Below are 25,015 nucleotides of genomic sequence, written 5' to 3'. Positions count from 1 at the left end.
TGGTTTATTTAGTGTGCTGTTCCACATGTTCCAGTTTTTACATAGGAAAGACTGTTAGAAAGTTAGTGAAGAGAATTTACAAACATACATTGACTATTAGAAAGAAGAATTAAAGTAATGCGTTAGCCAAGCATTCCATAGTATGTTAACATTTTGGAAAGTTCGAATTCTTGGTTTTAGGCAGTGTAAGCTTGAACAGTTTAGATGGAAATTAACATACTTTTAGAATGCCGAGAAGCCAAAAGGCAAATTCAGCTAGCTGCAGATAAAAAAAAAAAAAACCTGAGCCCAATGAATTTATAAATTTAAAATGCTTTTTGCTGGCATAGAGACTATAGGATTTTATGATAAATTTCAAATATTCTGGTTTACTTAAATACCTTTTGTACATTTGTTAGTTTGTAAAACGTTTTATACGTTTTTTAAGCGTGTATGGTTTTCAATGTATATTATGAGATTTTTCCATTGAGACGAACAAACTGCATTTAAATTGGGTTTTGTGAACATGTGACTACTATTGAATGCATTCACAATGTAATGCCTCTTTTTGATTTGATGACCAAGTCGCATGATTTTAGATGCCCATATTTTAAATTGGTTTCTTATTATTATAAGTATTTGTTTCTGAGGAAGTTCTATTAAACAAAAGGACGAAAGTGCTAAATTAATTCAGTCTCAGACTGTCATTCCAGTATCTCAGTGTTTTGTTTTCATAAAACATGGAACATACATTTATTCTGTCAATGGTGAAAATGTATCACTGCATAATAGTTAACACATGCTGTGCTCAAATGGTAAGTGAAGAAACATGAAGAAACTTTAACAGTGGTAGGTTGTTTGATACATTTTTCCTTGATTTCTGTGAAACATTGATTAGTATGAATCACTCATCACTATCCTCAAAGTTGGATACCACTATAGGAGAACTTGATTAAAACAAAAGCAGATATTAAGAGCACAAGCTGTCATGCAATCCAGTGGTATCCCAAAAGTGCTTAAAGCAATTATTTACCCCAACAGGCCCATTTATTGTAATTAGATTGTATGATTATCTTTTAATCAATATTCATTCATTAAGCTGAACTGTGTGCTTCATTACATTTACAAAGACGTTTGATCATTAGGCTGAACTGTGGGCTTCATTGCTTAACCAAAACCTAGTGACTGACTGTGTAGCAAGTTAGTGACTCCACAAGGATGCCAGTCTGTTGCAGGCATGCTGTTGTTACCCATATACTCTCCATTAATCCATGTTCATCAGATTATCCTGACCTTCTTATCAGCCTTAAAGAAGCCTGTAGTTGAGCTTCTAGATTTGCTACCAGTTACAAAGGACCATAATTGACCAGGGTTACGACAGTTATACTGGTTGAAATTTTAAAACAAACCAAATTATAGTGTTTAACTTTTTTTGCATCAAGTAGCTGTCAGTAACACTTGCTTTTACTGTGAACTCACTTCTGAGTGTGTTACAAAAAAGAATGAGATTACGCCATACTCATTTTTTGAAGCAAGCTGCAGTGCATAATACATTTTGAAATGGGATTTTCACTCATTACGTTCCAAAACTCTGGAATAGATCACAGTGTTATTTATGAAGTAAAACTGTTAAAATAATCTCACACAGCCTAATAGGTCATGTCATCTAGCTGGCACTACAGACTCTGCATTAGTTAATAACTCTGTAAGACCCACTGTGCTTCACACAAGAAAATTCTTCACTAACAGTCTAGGAAGAGCCCCTTTCCTCTGGGGTCTTCCTAAGTACATTTCCTTTGGAAAGACTCCAAATTTAATATGGGAACATTTTTAAATGGGGTAGAGCTAAAGAATTATTAGAGCTCCACTAGAGACATCTTGGACTGTTGATCACTGAGCCTAAACAGATGACTCTTCATTTTTTCAAGCACTTGAAGATTACTTTGATATTGCCTAGAGCCAGATTCATAACCTCTAGCATCTAGGGAGCCAGACAGAATTTATAGAATCAGTGAGAAATGTAAATACCTTTACAAAAACCCAGTTGCAGTTACTGCTTTAATTTAATTGGCTGTCACCAGGGGATCCGGGCTGGCAGCTGCTAATGGTACTCCTCCAAATGAAAATAACATATTCTGGATTGGTTTGGAGAAAAAAAGTATATAAAGTCTCCATTTTGGGAATAAGGAATGTTAACTGCCTAAGCCCTTTTATTCAACACGAGGCAGGTGTCCACAAGGAAATGGAAGATGAGATGGAACCTTGAAAAAAGACTTTTAGGTTCCTAGCCGTTGATTCCTAATTGCAGCAAGAATTTTCCTACCAAGCAGTGGCCTTCTTATAGGAAGCAATCCCAAGCAAAGCTATTTAAATAGAAGATGGCCTTTGAAAAGACCTGTGGGAAGGAGGCAGGAGCTGAGGCAAACAGAAGGAAAAGGATTTTAGCAGTAACTGCCACTCCAAGACAAAAAGGTTTCTCCCACTATGAATTATACCACTTCCACCTCTGCTCCCTTGATTCACCTAGGAGGGAGTGTTTGCTGTCCTCAAGAGAAGGTGGTTTGAACTGAATGCAAATATGTTGTAGGAGAAACGATTGTGTCTTGATACAAAATGGTAATTCTTGTCATTCTCCCTTGGAAATTCCTCTGCTACCCCAGACCAGGCAGTCTTAACAGGCCTCATACTAGGCAGAATTATTCTATCAACTTTCATAGAAAAGGTCTAAGTGGTAGAGCAGAGGATAGGAATCCTGGAGGCACGTATTTAACCTGTCTAAACTGAACAAGTTTTTCAGTGAGAGAAAGCTCATGATGTTAGCACTGCAATACCTTCTCAATTTGCTGTTGCAGGATGCCATCCTTATCATCTTACACAAAGGACACCTATCTACATAACCATGTTTACAGGGAAGATGGTTCTTCAGTCTTTTGGGCTGTCCACTGGTTTCAAAATGTTCACCATTTCCTAACTCCAGTCTTTGCCCTCCAGTCATTGAAAAGGGGTTGCATTTACTTACTTGTCTGGATGACTTCCACAGCGCTGGATGTCAGAATGGAGGAAATATGTGTCTTAGTATCTAATTTCTAAGCATAATGAAAGATACTGCAGCACTGATTTTGTATTCATCTATATTCTACTGTTACAGTGAGTATGCTTGCGTAGAGGTACTTTCTTGCACCAGTGTTTTGTGGAAGTATATAGGCCTATTTTAGATGAGCTTTCTCTGATTGAGTTCCTACTTTTTCATTTTAGGTGATTTCAGAATGATCATTGGTGAAGACCGGTCTAAGATCCTAAACATTGTGAAGGCTAACATGCCCCACTTTCAGAAGCTGTACAGCACCATTTTGCAGGATTCCTCTCAAGCAGTTTACAAACAGCATCAGGGCAAAATAGAGGTACTGCACCCTGTCAATTGAAAAGACTGTATTTCAATTGATAGTCATTTTTACTGTTTTTCATATTTTTTATTTCTCTTCACCTGACATCAAAATTAACATAAAATGGCAGACATTGTAAATAACTTTAATTCACAAATCAGTCCAGCTTTTCATTTAAAAAAAGATAGTCTGTTTTCTTTTTTGTTTTTTTTTTTTACACTACAGTCACTCAACCATCTAATACAGAAAGAATCGGTCTGTTATGCTCCTCCTTGGCATATTATTATAGTTTGCTATGATTTTCTAGATCTTCGTCTTGGAGGGTCACTGTGACAGTAGGTAGAAATTTTGGAATTTTACCTATCTTATCTGCCTTCATTTGGACTCGTATATTTCATCTGTTGTGCCTCAGTCCATTTTAAGACCACTGATAGACTCATGCCTGAACTACTTTGAATTTTGGTAGGTGTGTGAGGCTTCCATATAAAGTCAGCATTTCTAGGTGATTTCTTCAGTTCTGCTTTATCACTTCCAGATGAAAACGTTTCAGTCCAAGTCAATAGAATGAGGCAAACACAGTTTTAATTTATCGCTTTTGTCTAAACAGTCCTAGACTTCTTCAGAATGAAACCTACTGAAAACCACGTCATTTAAATACTAGAATATCAATTAACAGCTAGTAAGGACATGACCTTATCCAATACATTTAAAGAGAATAAATATGCAAATATTTTAAAACAGAATGGTTAAAAGCACATTTGTACAAAATACAGTTAAAACAAACTTTTTTATCATAAAATGCCAGCCCTCATCTTTATTAGACTGCTGTTTAGACAAAAGTGCTAAATTAAAACTGTATTTGCCACATTCTACTGCTTTAGACCAACATGGTTTCACTTAATTTATGTTAATTACTTGTTTGAGATTGGTTTGGTTTTTAGTTTCTGTGTTTTTATACCATCGTGACTGTGGCAGCACTGAATTATGCTGAACTACTGAATTCAGCTATTTGCTTTGAACTGCAGAACACCTCTTGTTGTTTGGGTGGAATTCAAACTCCGGAGCTGTAGCAGACTTTTGGAAATCTTGCGCTTTTAATACAACTTACACAACAGGCTTCTTTGTTTGCCCACAGTGTTACTCCATCGTAGAGAGTACAGAATGGGACAGATAACTTGAAACAAGCAAAGGACACAGCCGTGGTTCGGGTACTGAACAAGAAATGGAAATGATATGTAAGGGCGTAAAAAATCTTGAGCGGATTTATTTTTTGAATTTCAAAAGAACAAGCTTGAGATTATTTTTAGTCTGTTGAAAGCAAGTATGACATTATTGCAAACAGGAAAAAGAAAAAAAGTTGTGATTAGTAAAGATTAGGAGCAGGGATTAGGAGCAGGGTGAAGTATATCCCTGCCCACCTTCTAAGAAAACTACAGTCCATGACATCCAAAGTGACAGCTTTGTTGATGAACCTGTTGCAGTTGAAGTATATGAGAATTGTGAAGGTATCAACATTACTAATGTCTAGGTACTTACAATGACGATTTTTTTATAAGATTTTCCAGTAAGGAGATCAGAATGGATAGCCAGCAGTTTCTACTAGAACTGTCAAGGGGTATTGGAATTGCACTGATCAGGGAGAAACTTACTCCTCAACAGAGGAAGGAAGAAATGGAGAATGAGGGAGTAAAATGCTGTGTATAAGTGAGACCGCAGTTGTCATCAGAAAGGGTGGCTTTAACATTTCTAGCAACAGTACTATGGATATTTCGCCAGCCTTTTTTTGACCTTCTCAGAAAAGGCTTGACTTTATTACTGTGATACCCTTCTACCAAGTAGATTGCATTAACAAACTGAAATTCTTCATGTGTAAAAAGAACTTGGAACTGCTCTTAGCTGATGAGCAAGGTAATGCCTTGGTAAGTGATCATTTCATTCATTAACATCTAAGAAAAGCACATTTAATGTCCCCCCTGAATCCCCATTTGATGGCTTTTGAAACTCTGTGAGACTGAGCTGTGTGATTTGGCACACAGGAAAGTAAACATTTTTTTTTGTTTGCCCAGGGATGAATCTGAATTATTTTCTGTTCTAGAACAGAAGAGGTTCATTCATATAATGAAACCTGACAAGGGAAGTGGGGGGAGGGGGTTCGTACTTATGGAATACCAGGACTATGTGGGGAAAATGACTGAAATGTTAATGGAAACTTCTGGGTACTAATCTATGTCACTTAATGAAGTAAATATAACATACAGATGCATCAAAACATATTGTGATCTGTTTCTGAAAAATTTTATCTCAGTTAAGTTGTTTAAATTCTTACAAGTGGTATTCCTGTTATTCCAGGTATCTTTGGTATCCCTCAAGGTCTGTAAGTGCCTTCTGGATCCACCATTGAGACCTACAGTTACTTCAGAGACGTTTAAATCTGAGAGCGATGCAATGCATATTGATCACATGTTAAAGCAGTTTTTTAATGACAAACGTCACCTTTTGAAATACTCCTGGCATTTCTTCAAAGTCAAGAGGATAATTAGATTTGATCAGGATGTCATTTTTGTTACAGTTGATGTAACTGACCTGTTTTTTTTTTGTATTCCACACTCTATTGAAGTTGTTTGGTTTAATGAAGCCCTGATGGAAAACGACCATTTCACCCACCATGATGTTAAAATGTTAACTGGATTTTTGGAGCTTGTGCTTGAAATGAATTGTTTTTATAGGTTGAGTATTTTAAACAGAGAATTTGGCAGTACAGTAGGTTTTCCCCTACTTATGCCATCATGGTGATGTATGTTTGTATGGGAAACAAAGTGTGTTTTTGAGAGTGCTTTCAACATGTCCAGATATATCTGCACTTTTTAGGTGACATTTTTGTATGAATAGTTGGACCAGAATGTTTGATTAAGTTTGTTGAATTTTTTGAACTCTACAACAGAATTTCTAAAATGTACACACTTCTGGTCTTCTGATATTATGAATTACCTTGATGCAACTGTGATGTCCCCTTTCTAGGAAAGCAATCAAGGAGCCTGAATCCTTACCACTGATACTGGAGAGGGAAGTTCACTTGGAGCAAAAATGGATACACCCAGTATTTCCAGATGCAGCTCTCAGCATCAAGCACAACTTCCCTTAAGAGCACACAGGGAACACACTCAGTCCGGGTTCTGGATTTGTCTGTCTCCCTCCAGGTCCCCAATAGGACTCCCCACTGGCGCAGCTATAGAATTGAGACCTCAGCCAAGTGTTCAAGACAAGTTCTCCAGCACCCTCTGTGTGAAGTCAGTGCTTCTTTCCTGCTCCAAAACAGCTGACACACACACACACACACACACACACACACACACACACACACACACACACACACACGTTCTAAGATTTGATTTACACACAGACACTCACACACCTGGGAAAGGATGGCACAGATTTACTAGCTATGCCCCCTTCTGCCCAGACTATAAGGTAGTTACACCACCAGCAGACAATCCAAAGCCCAGCTACTCCAAGGCTCTTACAAGGGTACCCAATTATACGGAGTGAAATTAATATTAATATAGGTGGTAGTTTGACCAAAAACGAGGCTTTCAGGAGTGGCCAGAGCTGTCACCAAATATACTCTCAGAGATTAAAATATTCTCTAAAAGACCAGCCACATTGAAAAGTTTAAATATATTTAACAATAAATAAGAAAAGAACATGAAAATACTAAATATCTATTTCCAGTAAACACCAGAGTTTCAGTCACAGGAAATATTAAAATAACAGATAAATAGATTCACACAGATACAGAAAATCAGTACTTAACTAATCTCATTATATTTTCCTGACTGATCTAAAGAATTACTATTCCCTGGTCATTTGCTAGAGTAAGGCAAGTTGAAGTAGGTGAGGGGCCCTTTTTTGTCAGGTTCCAAGAAAAGACTGAAATAATACTTCAGTCTCACCTAGTATTAAAATATCCTTTAAGTCCTAGATTACAGAATGACGTCACATACATCTGGTCATCAGACTTCTAGTTCTCATGCTACACCCATTGTCTAGAAGCTGTCAGGATTTAACACATATGTGTTAATAATACACACACACAGACTTGCTATGATCTGCTGCAGCTCCTGGAAGTCATAAAACAATTTTAAACCTCCACACTTCCAAAGCAGCAATTAGTTCACCCCAAAGACAATGCAGAAAGCTTCCTAGTACAGACGTTTTGTCTCCGGCTGCATTGAGAACTGTAAGATACAGTCTTTATGCCTAAGCCAGGTAATTTAATTTCAAACTATTTTCAAAGTTAGGAGAATTGAAGTTAACCTCTTCTCTTCCAATATCCTTTGTTAAAACATATACATTTAAACAGTTGCAATAATACATGTATATTTATTTTTTCTCTCCAGCAGGGCACACTGTTGGTAGGATTACTTTTAGCTACTTTTTGGGTGCAAGGATCAAAGATGTTGCAAGGTCCTTCAGGACTTTTTCTGAGACAAATATAACTACAGCAAAGTGATTATCCATGTAAGAATGAATGACTGGAAATGCAAAACCTTGAAGGACATGCAGTGAGACATATCAGAACTCTAGGCATAAGATGGGTACAGGAAAGCTTTTGGCCCTGAGTGGAATCCTTCCTTCTCTAATTTTAATGCCTAGGTATTAAGAGAAGATAATTAGCAGGTCTCCTGTCATAACCCGCTTATCACATGTTCAAGATCTGGATGCCAAGAAATTCACCTCAAGAGGTGAATATTGGCATCCATGTAGAGAACATGTAATAAAGGGTTATTTGTTACATGTACTACTAGTTATAGAAAAAAAAAAGCAATAAGTGTTTTGCCAGCTTTCAAAGCTGTAAAATATGTAGTGAGCACTGTCAAAATGCAGAAACATACACGGTTATATTACACATTTGTTTTTTTTTCTGCAGCTGTCATTGCTAGTTAGTATAGGCAGATTTAACTGCCTAGTGTGATACCCAATCATAACAAGTGAAGCATGGAGTGCTTAACATTTGTTAAGATCAGATCTTGAGCTATAGAAGAGCTTAAGTAATTTGTCTTTATCTGGATATTGGAGAGTATTCACCATGCTTAATGCATTACAGTTCCTTAATAGCTAGTGTCATCATATAGGAATCCTGTTATGTATCACCCTGAGATGAGATGGTAAGAAAGTTCTACTTATTTTGCAAGGGATGGACTGTATCTCTTGGTTTACTTCTACTGGCAGAAGCCTTGCTGCTCCATAGTACTTATTTTAGGCAGCATCCACCTAATGGACATAACTTATATTTCTCAAGCACTAAACTGGTTGACATTAAAGTGGCTCTTCTAAGTGCAAGGGTCTCAATAACAAAGTGTCCTGTTTTGAGGTGCTCCTGCATACGGAACATGTTCATTTAAGTGTAGTTACAGAGACTTGCTTTAAATGTAAAGAAATCACTCCCTCCTTACCTGGGTTTTGTACTTACCATGTCTTCAGGCCTGGTAGAAACTGCAGTGCAGTGGTATTTCTATATTTGTCAAAGATGACATCATATCTAAACAGATACCCAGAGACCCACAAACTGAACTCGTAGAACTTCAGTTTACCATGGACAAGACAAGCTACCAGCTTATAGCATGTTATACAACTCCCCTTTCATGTGTCCCTAAGATCATGTTATATTCTGGGAAGTTTTATAAGATAATTCCTGTACATAATAACTTCATAATACATGGTGACTTCAGCTACCTAGCCATAGACTTCAGCAGTTGGAGCCCTAATTAAGAATATGCCAGGTGATTTTTGGATTTGGTAAATGTGAATTCCCTGAATCAGATAGTGATTGAACCCACTAGAGTCTAAAATATTCTAGATTTGGTCCTCAATGATATTGCCTCTGCATGTTCCACTCCCCTAGTCTATCCTCCTCCATTTAAGATGGACCATGAGCAAGTGATGTTTACTATCATATCCATAATACTCACTATTGCCAACATTTGTATACGTGAGGACATCAGAACATCAAACCCTGTGCAATTATATGATGAAATCTCTATATTTATCCATGACGTCACTTGAGCTGATCCAGACAGAGAAGCCAACTTCCCTTATGTGCTTTATGCACACATAGGCAAATGCATAGCTCCTGCAGTCCTGTCTAGAGCTAGATACAATGGAACATTTAAAAATAATCTCCTCTGGAGGTCATACCAGATAAACAAATTTTATAAAAAGAGAGAAAAAAAAACCTTCTTAGAGTGTTTAGTATTGCTAGGATTCCTCAGAAGGAGGATAGTATGAAAAGTGCTATAAGGACCAATAAAGCAAACTATGAACAGAGATTAGCTTCTCAAGCAAAGGATAACTGTAAAATCCTTCTATAGTTATGTTAAAAAACTAAGACATGGCACTCAACTTTTCTTTAATGGGACCCCCAGTCCAAGCGAAATGACACAGCAAGTACACTAGCAAACAAGGCCTCTGCAGACTCTACTCATGAAACACCTATTCCTACACAGCTCATCTCAGAATTCCTTACATCCCCTGTTATCATTAAAAAGATGTCCTTAAGGTTTTATCAAAAAGGCTTCCTCCATGGGTCCTGTATCAACATACGTGGTGCCTATTAAACAGTGCCAAGCAGACATTCACTGAACGTCTCCTTAAAATGTTTAACCTAAGCCTAGCCATAGGATGTGTCCCTATTTCCTGGTGCACTGCTGGGGTTATGCCCATCCACACTTTTAAGAATCTCATTAGGCTTCAACCACAACAATTTGGATCATACCTATTAAAACTTGTTAATTTCTTTGTGAGGGTTGCACAAGCCATTAGTAGTGTTCATTCTGTTCATACGGCTTAACTTGATCAGACCAAAGCATTCAAAACCATATAATGCCAAAATTGTAAAGAAACTAGCATCTCTAAGCATTGATCCTTATGAGGCTAGATGGATAGCCATTTGGCTGAAAGAACCCACATAGTTTGGCAGGTGCTTCTTCAAATACTGCTAAAGTAACCATTGGAGTTCCCCAGGGGTCTGTACTGGGTACCCTCTTGTTTGGCATCTACTTCTCCAATCTCAAAAGTGATAACCAGGACATTTGGTTAACCATATTTGCAAACAACTGCAAACTGGGTATAATTATCAAAACCCACTGTGATATCTACACTGTGGAGAAAGTGTTTACCTTGGTTAATAAAATGATGTCGAAAACCAAACAGTGAAGAGGATGCAAACACGGCAGTGGATCAGAAACGTTTATTACAAAGTAAGTGCTTTTGCTTCCATACATGGACGCTTCATCAGACTTCAAATCGTCAATTTATGGACGCGAAAGTGCTTACTTTGTAATACACTTTTTTGATCCACCGCCATGTTAGCTTCCTCTGTCCTGTCTGGTTTTGGATTTTATACTTTTTTCTACGTGGAGGCACTTAATTCACTGGTATCTGCATTGTTTTCTATGCATTTTTTAATGCAATGATGTACAAAAACGAGCTTAAATTGAATGTTCAAAAGTATAGTATTTTCTTCTTTCAGAAAACAGAAATTACACACAATGTACAGTATAGAAAGCAGACCCATAGGGACACAAAAACTTGGCTTGGCAGTTCCCTCTCCTTTGATCATCATGTGGAAACTGTTGCCAATAATTCCTTCTTAGCACAATTAGTAGCTAAAGTATTTCACCCAGATTCAAAGAGGTTATTATTTTCCTTCATTTAGTATTGATCAGACCCATTATAGAGTCCATTTGGTATATGTACCACATTAGCCATCTGAAAAATCCTCAGAGGTTCTTAACAAAAAATATCTCTGCTTTTAAAAATCTTGGTTGCTAGGAGAGTTGTTAGAGACCCTGTCCCTGTTCTCTGTGTTTTAGAGGCTCCTGAGTCTGGATCTATACCTTACTTTCCACACCATTAGAGATCTCACTGCCATTGTTGCAGGTGAAACTGCACAATGAGTGTGCCACCAGATTTCTGCCAAGAGTGAGGAATTCCTTCTCCAAGGAGTATGGACATATTGGCCTTTTATGCCGCAACTGTGCTTCATTTGGCTACTGTATGCATTTAGTCCTGGATTCTGCTGTAGTGGTGGGAAGCATCGGTAATCCCATCATCTTAAGAACAAACAAGAAAGTCTGCTTTATTTTTCTTTTCAAACACAAATGTGATTGCAACTAGGATAAATAATCCGTTGAAAAACAAGGCAAACCGAATTTTCACAAACAGCATCCAACGAACCAGCCAACAGCATACGGAGTCACTAATCACAACTCGATGTCAAAGACCAAAAGTGATTAGTGACTCCGTATGCTGTTGGCTGGTTCGTTGGATGCTGTTTGTGAAAATTTGATTTGCCTTGTTTTTCAACGGACCATTTATCCTACTTGCAACCACATTTGTGTTGGACTATTTTGTTTTTGGCTGTGGCTTGGAATAATGGCAGAAGGGAGCATAAATGGAGCCGTTAACACTGGCATTGAACTGGAGTATGCTTCACAGGTCCAGAGGAGAATTCTAGGATCTTGCACAGATAAACTACTCAACATTATAAAAGGTAAAGGAAATCCTTTGTTATCCAATATTGCTTTGGGGAGAGAACATGAGGCTGACCATGGAGAAGTAGACTATACTGATTTCCTCAAGAATGTACATAGGCTTGAGGATGAACTGTTTAAAATAAAAAAAAACTGCAAGGTCAGCGTTATCATATGGAAGCATGCCTTAAAAATCAAGTAATTCCTAGGGGTTTGAGAATCCTCAAAATATCTAATCAGGGAGAGCGACACCCTGAATTACTTTCCAAATGGCAACAGCTGAACTTGGAGACTAGCTTTAATTATACGCGCCTTCTAATAGAGTTTTTCAAGAAGGAAGAGAGAATAATGCAGAAAAAATCATTGATGAACAAAAATCCCTGTCTTTGTGGTTTCCACGAGAACCTGATGAGAAATTAAGTACAATAGCTGAGTCAGTAACCATGTTTGGGAATAAACTCTTACGACAGAAATGGAATAAGCTGGAAAGAGCTAAGAATGATTTTAAGGAAGGCCATGTGTTTGTTTGGCCAAGTACCCGCATAATAGAACAAATGGGACCCAGTGATAAAAATACTACCTTAAAGAGGTTTCCCAGTCGTTAGAAGCTACTGATTTGCCAGAGAATACTGCTCTCAATGAAACTACCTGTTCTAGTGAAAGACTAGGTGCCAAAAGGAAGACAAACGCTCTCCCAATGCTAGAGGTCCCTGTTACACCAGTTTTAATGAACTCTGTCATCCCTGATAAAGTGCAACAGAACAATACCTTGCTTGATCTAGTGAAAATAATGGCGTTTCCACATATGCCAACATTCTGAAAATACAGTCAGCTTTGGATTTTCGAGTACTTCCCATCAGGATACATTCATCGAGTCAAGGGGAAGGGAGAGCACGCTGTTACAACAGAGGTCGCACAAAGAGAAAGATGCCATCAGAATCTTCGAGTGACAGGAAGCTGAAGAAAATATGGAGAGCGAGGCAGACAAATGATTGTTAGTTTGGAAAATTTCATCCAGAATTTTAACTGAAGATGAATCTTGTGTACTTAACAAGGGACTGTTGTTTATACTTACACAAAATACTGAGCTAACTGATGCCATTTTAGACCTGAGACTGTTTAGCAGGAATGTTTTATTGAAACTGTTATTTAAAGGCAATGAATGTGACAATTCTGAGAGTTTTAAAAAAATCAAGCATGTTTATTCCTCCCAACCACCCACTCATGGATATTTTCATTAGTTTGTGAAAAAGATATGTTTGAAGCCTTGAATCAGATCAATAATAGTAAAAAACATTTTAATTTAACTGAGAGAGAATATGATGCTTTAAAGTTTTTGCATTCTGATGATAGCATTGTTGTTAAGCTGATAAGGGGGGTTTAATAGTTATGAACAGTGAATACCATTATCGAACTATGAATGACATGCTGAATGACACTACTGTCTATGAGGCAATAGATTTGGATAGGATAAATAAAATATTAGGAAAGTTGGATGCTGTTTTGTATGAGAGTATGTTGAATAATGAAATTACTTTGGACCTATATAATTATTTTAAGGTCCCTAACCCCCTGATTCCCAGTATACATAGATTACCAAAAGTCCACAAGGACCTTATATCACCCCCCCCACTTAGACCCATAGTCTCTGAACAAAACTGGTCCGCTGAATCCATGTCTGTGTACATTGAAAAATGTTTGAGACCGGTGGTCAACAAGAACAGTCATATTTTGAGTGACTCTAGACAGTTTCTGGAAGGTTTATTTGACCATGTATAACAACATGGGATTGATAAAGCCACTTTAATGGTAACTTTTAGATGTGCATTCATTGTTCACCTTGATACCCAGTGACATAGGTATAGACCTCTTGAGACAATATCTACTTAGTGATCAGACTTATGAGAATAAGAAAGGTGATGTATGTCTTTTAATGGAACTAGTATTGACCAACAATGTGATGCTTTTTGACCATAAACTATATTTGCAGGGAGATCCATAAACTATATTTGCAGAGAGATGGGGTGGCCATTGGCACCCCTACTGCAAACAGTTATGCCAACTTGGTCATGGCCTCATGTGAGAATGAATATGTCCTTCAGAAGGACAGGTGGCATCAAATTGTATTTTACAGACGCTTTGTGGACGATCTTTTTATGTTATGGCAGGGTGAACAAAAAGAGTTGAACTTGTTCCATGAAACCATAAATAATAGCACAATTTTTTGAAATTTGATTTGAAATATTCACATGGTGAAATGAGTTCCTAGACATTAAGATTTATAGGGATGGAAAGGCATATTTGTCAACGAAAATTTTTAGGAAGCCATGTTGTAGGAATGCTATACTTCATAGAGTATGCATCCTAACTATATAGTCAGAAATATTGTTAAGGGACAGGTGCTGAGAATCTCAAGGTTAACAGCTAATGATGGAGAATTCAACAATAAATTACTTGAATTTAGAGAGAGATTAGGAGAGAAGAGCATATGTTGACCCCAATACGAACCAGATTTTGAAAGATATCACAGTATGGAGGACAGATACTGGGAGGCCATATTTTCATCACACAGGAATAGGAATGTAGTGGATAGACATTAGTTTCAACTTTTTAGTACAATCGTACCTTCTGTGTTGGCATGGCAGATCAGCAGATGGATGGCCACACTCTGTGTGTCTGGGTGCAGCCCATCTTTCTTCGGACTGCCCTATTTGTGCGGGGTTCAACCCCAGGGCCCTAAAGGATCGTAGGGCAAAATTGATCCTCAAGGGACTTCTCCCTGCTACATAGGAGGCTGCCTCTTCTTTCATTGCGATCACGGCTGTGACCACCCCTTCATCTTCAGCCACTGTCTCTTCCTCTCCCTCCCAGGTCGGGACTCAACCTCTTGGGCAGAGGCCTGTGAATAGGGAGTCAAAAAAAGAGAGGAGCAAAGACAGAGAGAGACAAAGGGAGGAAGAGATCCCCAGACCGGTCAAATCTGGTGGGTCCTCCTAAACAGCCAGCTTTTTCCAGGCCAGCTTCTCCTTGGCTCTGATTACCGAGATTTTCGCTGGAGCCAGAGGTGCTTAGACCTCTTTCCAGGGCCACCGTACACCGACCCTCCTGGCTGGCGTCTGTGGCCTCATCGCGGCCCACCAGAAGTCTATCTGAAGTGGACATGGACAAAATGATGGGAAGGTTTATTTGCACCCAGATTCAGATGGGGGTCTTATCTGGTATTGGAGTTTGTGGATCTGAGAGGTTCCAGAGTCAAGGGGTTGGTGCTAATGTTACTGTGTACTTTGATGCCGTCCATTACCATGAGCATGTCCGATCTGATTGGTTTGGACCCGAGCGGCTCTCAGAGCCAAAGCCTGGCCGTCGGATCCAAGGGATTGGGTCTTTCTCCTTTGGCTCCGATGCTGTCGGGTCAAGGCCTACCCCTCAGTATCTCGGCTCCGATCCCCACACCAGATCCAGGAGAGCAGTTTCCTTGCTAGTTTCTCAGGAGGCTTGCTCTCCCTCGGTTTTCAACATGGTGGAGAGGGTTCTCTCCAGGGGATTGAGGCCCCTGACAATCTCATCAGATTCCACCCTGACTCCCTCACCTCTGGGTGCGTCTTCAGCCATTTTGCCCATGCAGGGACAGCCCATGCTCGATGTGCCCCAGACTGTTTCCCTCGAGGAACTGCAAGTAGTTTACGAGCCCTCTCTGGAGAGTCCCACCAAAGAAATCCCTTACAAGCGAATGTGCAAAAGGAGGCATCTAGACTCCTCTCCAGAGTCCCTCACAGAGGATACCTATTTGGAGGAAGGGGAAGGTTCCCCCAGATCACCCCCCGACGATGTCTCCTATGGAGACATCATGAAAGTCCTGCGCCAGTGGGGGGGTTGGTCTGCCCCCAAATCTTCCTCGGATGAGTCAGTGTTCCTGGAGGCCTTCAACACAGGCCTGTCTACCTCCTGGTTGTCCCTTATTACCACCAGGGCATGTAAGGAGCCAGACACCATGGAGCCAATCCCCAGGTGCCCCGATAAAATCTTGAGCCTTCCAGTAGACAGACCAAGTTGGAACAAGGGGTCCCCAGTGGACGCCATGGTGGTAGCAGCTGCCACTAAAAAAGAATTAACCCGGGAAAGTTCTACGGTCCATCTCCCCGACCGAGAGTCCAGGACGATGGATCATCTGGGAAAGTGAACATATGTTTCAGCCACCTTTTCTATAAGGGTGCTGAATTATTTGGCCCACGTAACTAAACTACAGCGAGAGCTGGTCAAGGAATTCACTGAGTTGCCCCCAGAGTCCATGTCACTGGAGGATAAATGCACATTCTCCACGCGGATGGCCACTCTCAAAGTGGTTAGTAATACGTCCATGCGCCTCCTCTCACATGCTAGTGAAGGAGCAGCAAGTGCTGCCGGGTCCGGCATTGCCATGAGGCGACACGCCTGGCTTAGGCTTTGTCACTTCACAGAACCGTTTAAGGCATCTTTTGCGAATGCCCCTTACAATGGTTCTTCCTTGTTTGGGAAGACAGTTCGTGAGATGTTAGTTCAGAGTGAGAAGGACGGGAAGACATTGTCTGCCATCTGAATCTGTTTCTCTAACTCCCAAAGATCCTTTTCCAGGAATTAGAGGGGGCAAAAGAAGATGTGTTTCCAGAAGTCTCAGTATTCCCGGGACAGTCGGGACTCACATTCCCCCTAGAGGCAGAGGGGGTCAGGACAGACACCAGCCCAGAGGTGGGGGGGGGGGGTCCGAGAAATTTTGGGTCTTGAGAACCGTTCTCGGACACGCCCACGCAGCAGACCTGAGGGTTTGCCTGACTGCTCTGCTCTGGAGACATTCAGGGGTCACCTTTCTATGCACCTGATGGCATGGGAGTCCATGTCATCAGACTGTTGTGTGCTTCAAATAATATCCAGATGGTATACCATCCCTTTTCTGACTCCTCCCATTCCACCAAAACACCTCCCGGACGTTCCACCCATGCAAAGGGAGGCAGCAGCACTAGAAATAAAAAAGCTGCTAAGGAAACAAGTCATCCAGCCCATTCCCCAAGATCAGTCCGGATCAGGCATCTATTCCAGGTTTTTTGTGATGACAAAAAAGACGGGGGACCTAAGGCCTATTCTGGACATTTCCACTTTAAACCTGTCACTTGCCAAAGAGAAATTCCTGATGGTCACTATACAATCCATCCTGCCTTACCTGCAGGAGAACGACTGGATGTGCTCAATAGATCTCCAGGATGCGTACTACCACATCAAAATGCACAGACGCTCCAGTAGATTCCTCCACTTTCACCTAGGGGCCAATCACTATCAATTCTGAGCCCTACCCTTTGGTCTCACCACAGCCCCCAAGGTGTTCAAGGTCATGACAGTAGTAGTGGCTTACCTGAGGCTTCAGGGGATACAGGTCTACCCGTACCTGGACGATTGGCTCCTTGTCGCTCCCACCAGGCGTCTACTTTGTCAGGCCAGAGACTATTTCCTGAAATTGTCAGACTTGCTGGGCATTACAATCAACATATCCAAGTCTTCCCTAAGACCCTGTTCAGGTCTTAGACTACATAGGAGTGAGAATCGATACGTTATAAACCAAAGTCTTTCTAACTCCAGAGTGTGTCCGGAACTTACAGCTTTGTGTTCGTGATCTTTTAGTCTCATCTTCCTCCAGCCGAGGTGGTTTTAAGAGTCCTAGGTTCCATGGCAGCCACCATTACTTTTCTCCCCTGTGCTTGTCTTCATATGCGGGTTCTGCAGTGGACACTAGCAGTCTAATGGTCTTTATTGGATCTGCCGTTGATACATCCTATTCACATAAGCAAGACGTGCAGGAAGTCTCTCCTCTGGTGGATACGCTCCCTGGAGCTAGTCAAGGGATGTACATTTATTGCAGCCCCTCCCCAAGCCACATTGACTATGGGCACCTCCCAACTGAGGGGTGGGGCATTGCTCGGGCAGGACAGTCCAAAGCACTGGCCCCTGAACGAGACCAAATTGCATATTGATGGTCTAGCGGATTTATTAGTGTTGCAGGCCCTTCATACCTTTCTTCCTCTGGGAACGATTGCAATTCAGACAGACAATATGTCAGTGGTCTGGTACATCAACAAGCAGGGAGGAACCAGATCTTACCCCCTTTGTCGCAAGGCCATGAGAGTATGGGAATGGGCGATCTCCACCAGCCGTGTTCTGGTAGCAATGCACATTCCGGGTTGATCCAACATACTGGCGGACAAACTGAGCAGGACTACTCTAATGCCTTTCGAGTGGTCTCTGAATCCTTCTTTAGTGGAACAGATCTTCCTCAAGTGGGGTCGGCCTTGCTGCAATCTCTTCACATCTCCTTCCAACATGAAATGCAGCAAGTTCTTCACGCTGATCCCCCCACAGGGGGAATCCCCTGCATGCTCTGGTCCATGCTTGGCCTCACGGTCTTCTTTATGCTTATCCCCCTTTACCCCTCATGACAAAATTTCTCCAGAAGACTCGCCGGTTGGGGAGCAGAGTCATCCTCATTGCCCCATTCTGGCCTCGCCAAATCTGGTTTCCCTGTCGTTGGTCTCATCTGGTAGTTCCTCCTTGGATCTTGGATCCGATACTGGATCTCATTTCGCACCCCTCGAGGTTCCCTCATCCAGACCTGGGCAGTCTGAAGCTCACTGCTTGGCTGCTCCAGTTCCCTTGATTGCTAGGATGCCCGGTCTGTCTTCCCCAGTCAAGACTATTCTGGTGGCAGCTCATAAATCATCTACCTGAAAAATATACCATAGCAAATGAAGCGTTTTTCTGTCTGGGCTTCTCAGAGGGATTTGGACCCTTTCACAGCTCCTATTCCAGCGGTCCTTGAGTTCTTGGCATACATTTGTCAGCAGGGTGCCATCTCATCTACAGTGAAAGTTCAACTGGCGGTCATTTCCAATTTCCATGTAGGTGAGAACTTGGCTTCTTTAGCTTCCTCCAGACTTTGCAAAATATTTATTAAAGGTACCTTTCCTTTAAGACTCCTGGTTAAAGAACTACCCCCCCCCCCCCCCCCTTGGGACCTTACCCTAGTTTTGCAAGCTTTGGTTGCTCCGCCCTTTCTGTGGACTTGAAATTTTTATCCTGGAAGACAGCTTTTCTAGTGGCTATTACCTCGGCTAGGAGAGTGTCAGAACTCCAGGCATTACCTGTAAAACCTCCATATATGATTTTTCATAAAGACAGGGTTTCACTTCGTACTAATCCTTCCTTTCTGCCTAAAGTGGCCTCAGAAACAAATATCAGTCAGTCAATCAATCAGTTTACCTATCTTCTTTCCAAACTTTCAGAACAAGGGTGAATATAAATTGCATTTGTTAGACGTGCATAGACAGCTATGTTTCTACTTACACAGTACTAAAGCCCATCGCAAGTCTGACCAGTTGTTTGTGTCCTTTGCTACGCCCTTTCTGGGCAAACTGGTTTCTGAGGTAACTATTACCAGATGGACTTCCCTTTGCATCCTTCAGGTTTACAAAGATAAAGGTATGTCTCTTCCAGGTAGGATAAATGCCCATTCTACCAGGTCCATGGCTACGTCAGCTGCCTTTTGGTCTAGTGTGTCTTTGGACCATATTTGTTCGGCGGCTACTTGGTCCTCATCTCACACCTTCATTTCTCATTATAAATTGGGCATGGTTTCCAGAGGGAGAGCATCCTTTGGCTCCGTGGTGCTCTGAAATATTCTTCCATGAGGGCCACCCATGGTTTTGGTAGCTGGGGACTCTGTCCCACAGGTTGATGATCAAATGAAGTCTACTACTTCAGATAAAGAAGTTATGTACTCACCATAACGTTCCATCTGAGTAGTTAGACTTCATTTGTCATCAACCGTCCCTCACTCCTTCCCACTGACCTTCTCTTGGTGTTTTCTGTATTGGCAGACAGGAAAGAGTGCCTTTGTGTTTCTCCTGTTTTTCTTTGTTTCTGAAGGTTTTCAGATTGGGTTCATGTGAGGGGTATAGCAAACTCGATCTGAGGGAAGGAAGGAGATGGAGGGATATTATGGGTAAGGGGAGGAGCTTGGAGCTCAGATCAGATGCTAGTGAAACTGCCATATCGGATCCGGTCCAGATCCAACAACGCACAGGTTGATGACAAATGAAGTCTAACTACTCAGATGGACATTATGGTGAGTACATAACTTTTTTTTAATTCATCAAGAAGAATGTTTTATATAGATTTAAGCATTTTTAGACATTATATTATGTTTTATTGTGTTTATGTATAGAGTTTATAGTGGTTTAGTCGTTTTTTATATGAGATGCTGAACTTTTTATACAGCAAGCTTTAACTATGTGGTTATTGATTTAAATTGTTCTTCATAGGTTCATAGGTGTTTACTAGGTTAATGGCCCTGGGGCCTTTACAAGCCTAGCCCATAGGATTACCCTGGATTCGTTCCACCCAACCTTAGTTCCCAGTGCCTCTGTTGAGTAGAGCCACTGGAGTGATCCCCGGGGTGAATTTTCTATTTCCCATCCACTCATCAAGATTTTTGTGGAAGAAGGCCAGTGAGGTGCTCTGCTTGACATGTATGGGAAGTCTATTCCATAGCATGGGCAGTCTCTGGGTTATGAACCTTTCTCTCCAGCTTGTTCTGTTGATAGTGGTAATGAGGTTGAGGTCTGTGGAGCGTGTGGTGAGGAGGGATTGGCATTTCCTTAGATGTAGCATTTGTAACAGAGCTGGGTCAGACATGGCTTTGTAAGTCAAGCAGCGATCACCTTTTTTTGAGTCTGTTCATATAGGACACGTGTTTAAGGCCTAGGATCCTCTTTGTGAGGTACTTTTGCGGCCTCTCCAGTTTTTGCAGGTGTCTAGTGAGGTACATGCTAAATGGGGCATTGTACTCGATGATTGGCCTAATGAGGGAAGAGTAGAGGGAGACAATGACCTCTTTCTTCCAGGATATAAAACCCTTAGTAATGAGATGTGCCACATAGAAGGCCTTTCTGACTACAGTGGCAATGTGGTGGCCAAAAGAGAGGTTGCTGTCAACCTGTGTTCTCAGATCTCTTGCAACACCTTCTGTGTTCAGTGGACTACCATCGACGTGGTAATTCATGGGAACCAGGTTTTCCCGAAGGGGATGACAACACATTTTTTGGCATTGAGCTTAAGGCCATGGTTCTGACACCAGTCGCTGGTTTTAGTGAGGCCTTTCTGTAGGATGTCAACATCATTTAGGGAGTTAATAACAGCTCCCAACTTGCAATCATCTGTGAACTTTGTCAGCCAGAGTCCTTTTGTGTTGGCCTGGACTTCAGAGAAGTAGATACCAAACAGCAGGAGACCCAGGACCGAACCCTGTAGAATTGCACTCATGACTGGTCAGTAGTCTGACTTGCAGTCAACTAATTTCACACTGTGGGTTATATCTGTGAGCCAGTTTGCAACCCACCTAGTGATATAGGGGTTGATGCCTAGCTTAGTGAGTTTTCCTGCAATTCCTTAGTGGGAAATGGTATCAAAGGCCTTGGCCAGATAAAGGTAGGCTGTATTAACCACCTTGCCTTCATCCACAGCTTTGGTGACTGACTCAAAGAAGTCAACCAAGTTGTGCAGGCATGATCTACCCTTCACAAAACAAAACTGTGTGGGATTCAGTGTTTGGAGATTCCCTATATCCTTGTTTGTTAGGTCCATGATGATGCGTTCCATAGCTTTGCATATCAGACTCGTCAGGCTAATGGTGCAATAGTTCCCAGGGTCTGTAGTTGCTCCACCTTTGTGGAGAGGGATGACTGTAGCAGTGCACCATTCGGTAGGGACAAAGCCTGAGGTGAGGCTGTGCTTGAACAGGGCACACAGGTGAGGTGTCAGTTCACTCTGTAGTTCATGCAGAACACAGCCAGGGATATTGTCAGGTCCCATAGAAGCTGTATTCTTGGCCTTGGACAGTGCTGTTTTAAACTGTGCAGCAGTAGTACTGGGTGCCTGGCAATCTACTGGTATTGTAATTAGTCCTATGGGAGGGGGTAAAGTTGGCACTGAATCTGTCGGCCAGTACACTGGCAGTATCTGTTGGCTCGGTATAGAAGGTACCATTGTGCAGTAGCTCAGAGAAAATCTGAGTATTGCCGTGGAGATTCTTTACATAACTATAGAAGGCCTTGTGGTTGTCTTAACTATCTGCTGCAATTTTGTTTTCATAGCTAGCTTTAGAGGATTTGATGAGGGATCTCAACTTTTTGTTGATGCTGATAAGGGAGTTTTTCCAGTCCTGGGACTTCACCTTATTCCCCATCAGTTTTCTCCTTCTGTTGTAGAGTTGGTTTATGGCAGGGGACCATCGGATTGGCTTCCTTTTTTTGGAGGAGAGCGTCTTGGTTCTATTGGGTATGGCGAGATCCAATCATTTGTATACGTGTTCGTACAGTGCATTGGTGTATGATTCGGCGGTCATGCAACTATTCTCCATTTGCATGGGTGCCGTGAAGTTAGCCACCTCTGTTTTTAGGAGCCCAGAGTTAGCTTTGGAGAAGTTTTTCATGGTGGTTACCTTTGCGGGGGGGGGGGGGGGATTCCAAGGTGATTAGTTTGTGGTTGGATCTAACCAGGGAGGAGTTGACTATTGGTGTAGAGCAATGGTCGGCCATGTTGGTAATGACCAGGTCAAGGATGTTGCTACCTCTAGTGGGGGGTAAGAACGAGCTGGTCCAGGGCACTGGAATTAATGAATTCCAGGAAACATTGGGCAGGTGTATTGGTACATGAGTAGTTTTTCCAGTTAATGAGGGGTAGTTGAAGTCACCCAATATGAGTGTTAGGTTGGACCCTAATATTCTCCAGGCTGCTTAGGAACATGGAGTGTGAATCTTGGGACATGGTTGGGGACCTATAGCAGGCTACAACCTGAATTGCTGTCTTACCCAATGTTAGCTACACCTGAAGTATCTCAGATGCATTATGTTGGGCTACCAGCCTGGAGGTGTGTGCATCCTTTATGAATATGGAAACACCATCACCTTTGGAGCTTCGGCCCAAGTTTGGGGCTGAAAGGTGTGGAATGAGTTATAGCCTGGTAGTGTAGGGGTGCTTTCTGCTGCCTTGAACCAGGTCCCTGTTACAGCACAAATGTCGATGTTCTCCATTTTAAGGAGTGCTTCAAGTGAGTGCATTTTGAGATTTAGACTTCTAGCATTGAGCAGCATGACTCTCAGATTGCATTTATTTGTAGCTGTTACAGTGGTAATTTGGCCTTTGGAACACCGCCTAAAAAAGGCAGTATAGTGGTGGCAAGAGCCTTGGCCAGTATCCGGAAGCCCAGGGGTGACAGATGCAGACCATCTCTGGCAAAGTATCGAGTTCTGTCAGTCATGTCATCCCAGTCAGACAGATACTGGATCCCCTAAGAATGACACCAAAAACTTAGCCAATTGTTGAATTCATGTTCTGCTTGTGCTGTGGCATCATTCTGGGTGATGGTAGGATGCTGCTCCTGGCTAGAGTCATACCCGTCTGAGCTACATAATCCAAGAGGTCCTCTATGTCTGTTTTTTATGCAGTCCAGGGAGGTAACGTCTCAGATCATTTACACCCACATGTACAATGACAGGGTCATATTTATACCTGCTGTTGAGGGACCTGAGTGTGTGCATTATGTGGTGGATCCTGGTGCCTGACAGGCAAGCTGACTGTTACTTTCTCTTATTCAACCTAGTGAGTGGGACATCAGTGTGCCTCACTTTCAAGTCACCTATGACTAGTGTGTTGGCCATGCTGTTTTGCCTTAGGGGCTTTGGTTGAGTGGCACACTGTTTAGGAGAGTTATGTGTTTCGTCATTAGTGTTGTGTTCTGGTGGTTGAGTGCATTTCTGCCTTGGAGGTCTCTGCTGTTTGGGTAGATGTTTATTGACAGCCTCCGCGAAGGTGGGTGTGTGGTTTGTGTTTTTATGGGAAGGCAATGCTGGTGTGTGTTCTGGAGGGCTATGTTTTCCATGTGGTATGGTGCAAGTGTTGACCTTCTCCTCTTGACCAGCTACTCCAGTCTTGGCTGGAGTGTGCGTGGCTTCCAATTTGGATATATAACTGCATCTCTCGCAAGTCTGAGTGTTGGGAGGTAAGAGGAGAGGGTTGTCAGTGTACATGAGGCAGTTGCTACATTGCCTCAGAATGTCCAAGTTCACCAGGTTAGTAGGAGAAAGCACAGGGAACTGACCTTTAGACATGCCGGGAGGGGTGGGCATTAATAATAAGTACTGGAGCTGTTTCCTTGTAGAAAGTTTAGTGCTGGTAGCACTTTTGTGTGGTACAGTAATTGCTACAAGAAGTCTGGTAAAGTGCTAGACTAATAAGCTAGTAAAAGTGCAGGAGAGGAGAGAACTAGCAGATCTAAGGGAAGAATTGAAGAGCAGACTTTGGCACCACTCAGAAGCTTACAAACAGTTCTGGACACAGCAGATCTGTATCTGGACTAGACTAGTTGCAGGAAAGGGGGGAAACAAGTGCAAACGTGGGCTTTTAAACAAGAAAGTTGAAAGAGATGGAAAAACCACCCAAATGGCCAATAAGCTACAATTTCCAGGCCAGAAATCACTCCTCTTGTGGTAGATAGGCTACCTAGTGCTTACCACACCCACTGATAAGCTAGAAGGCTTCCCTCCAACACAGAAAGGCTTGGGGGGCTCAGAAGCTTACAAACCGTCCTGGAAACAGCAAATCTGTATCCGGACTAGACTAGTTACAGGAAAGGCAGGAAACCAGCTTAGATTTTGTTTTTTATAGAAAAACAGCTAATACAGCACTAAAAACAATTCAAGTACAGTGCAAGTTAGCACACTTGTGTGTGTAGCAGTATTAAAGCAAATACAGTTTAAATAAATACAATTTATTCAAAATGTATTCTGAACTGAATTCATTTGTTGTTTTATTCAACTCTGAACATTTAAAAAGTGCCAAAAAAATATACTTATCAGCTGAGAAGCACACTCAGTCAGAACACAAGGAGATTCTAGCAATGGTGTGGTGTAGTATATATAACACAGCACCAACTTAAACAGTGTTATGGTCTGATGAAGTGGTGTGTTTCATCACAGAAGGGCTAACCTGAATAAAGTCTTTTGGTCTTTGACATCGAGTTGTGATTAGTGACTCCGTATGCTG

At 41.6% G+C, this 25,015-nt stretch overlaps 1 protein-coding gene across 2 annotated transcripts in view; it reads left to right on the top strand.

Annotated features, from left to right (window-relative positions):
• The window catches only part of TAMM41 (TAM41 mitochondrial translocator assembly and maintenance homolog), an 837,657-nt gene that overhangs the window by 412,320 nt on the left and 400,322 nt on the right, over positions 1-25,015 (top strand). For both annotated transcript variants that reach the window (XM_044078066.1, XM_044078067.1), the window contains exon 5: positions 3,235-3,380. In XM_044078066.1, the coding sequence (XP_043934001.1) occupies positions 3,235-3,380 (146 nt within the window). The remainder of the gene's footprint in view (positions 1-3,234; positions 3,381-25,015) is intronic.

The sequence above is a fragment of the Protopterus annectens genome, chromosome 7.part0 (genome assembly GCF_019279795.1).
Source record: "Protopterus annectens isolate FY-2018-M chromosome 7.part0, PAN1.0, whole genome shotgun sequence".
Lineage (NCBI taxonomy): Eukaryota > Metazoa > Chordata > Ceratodontiformes > Protopteridae > Protopterus > Protopterus annectens.
Note: the sequence above shows the minus strand (reverse complement) of the source record. Positions and strands in the feature narration are given on the sequence as shown.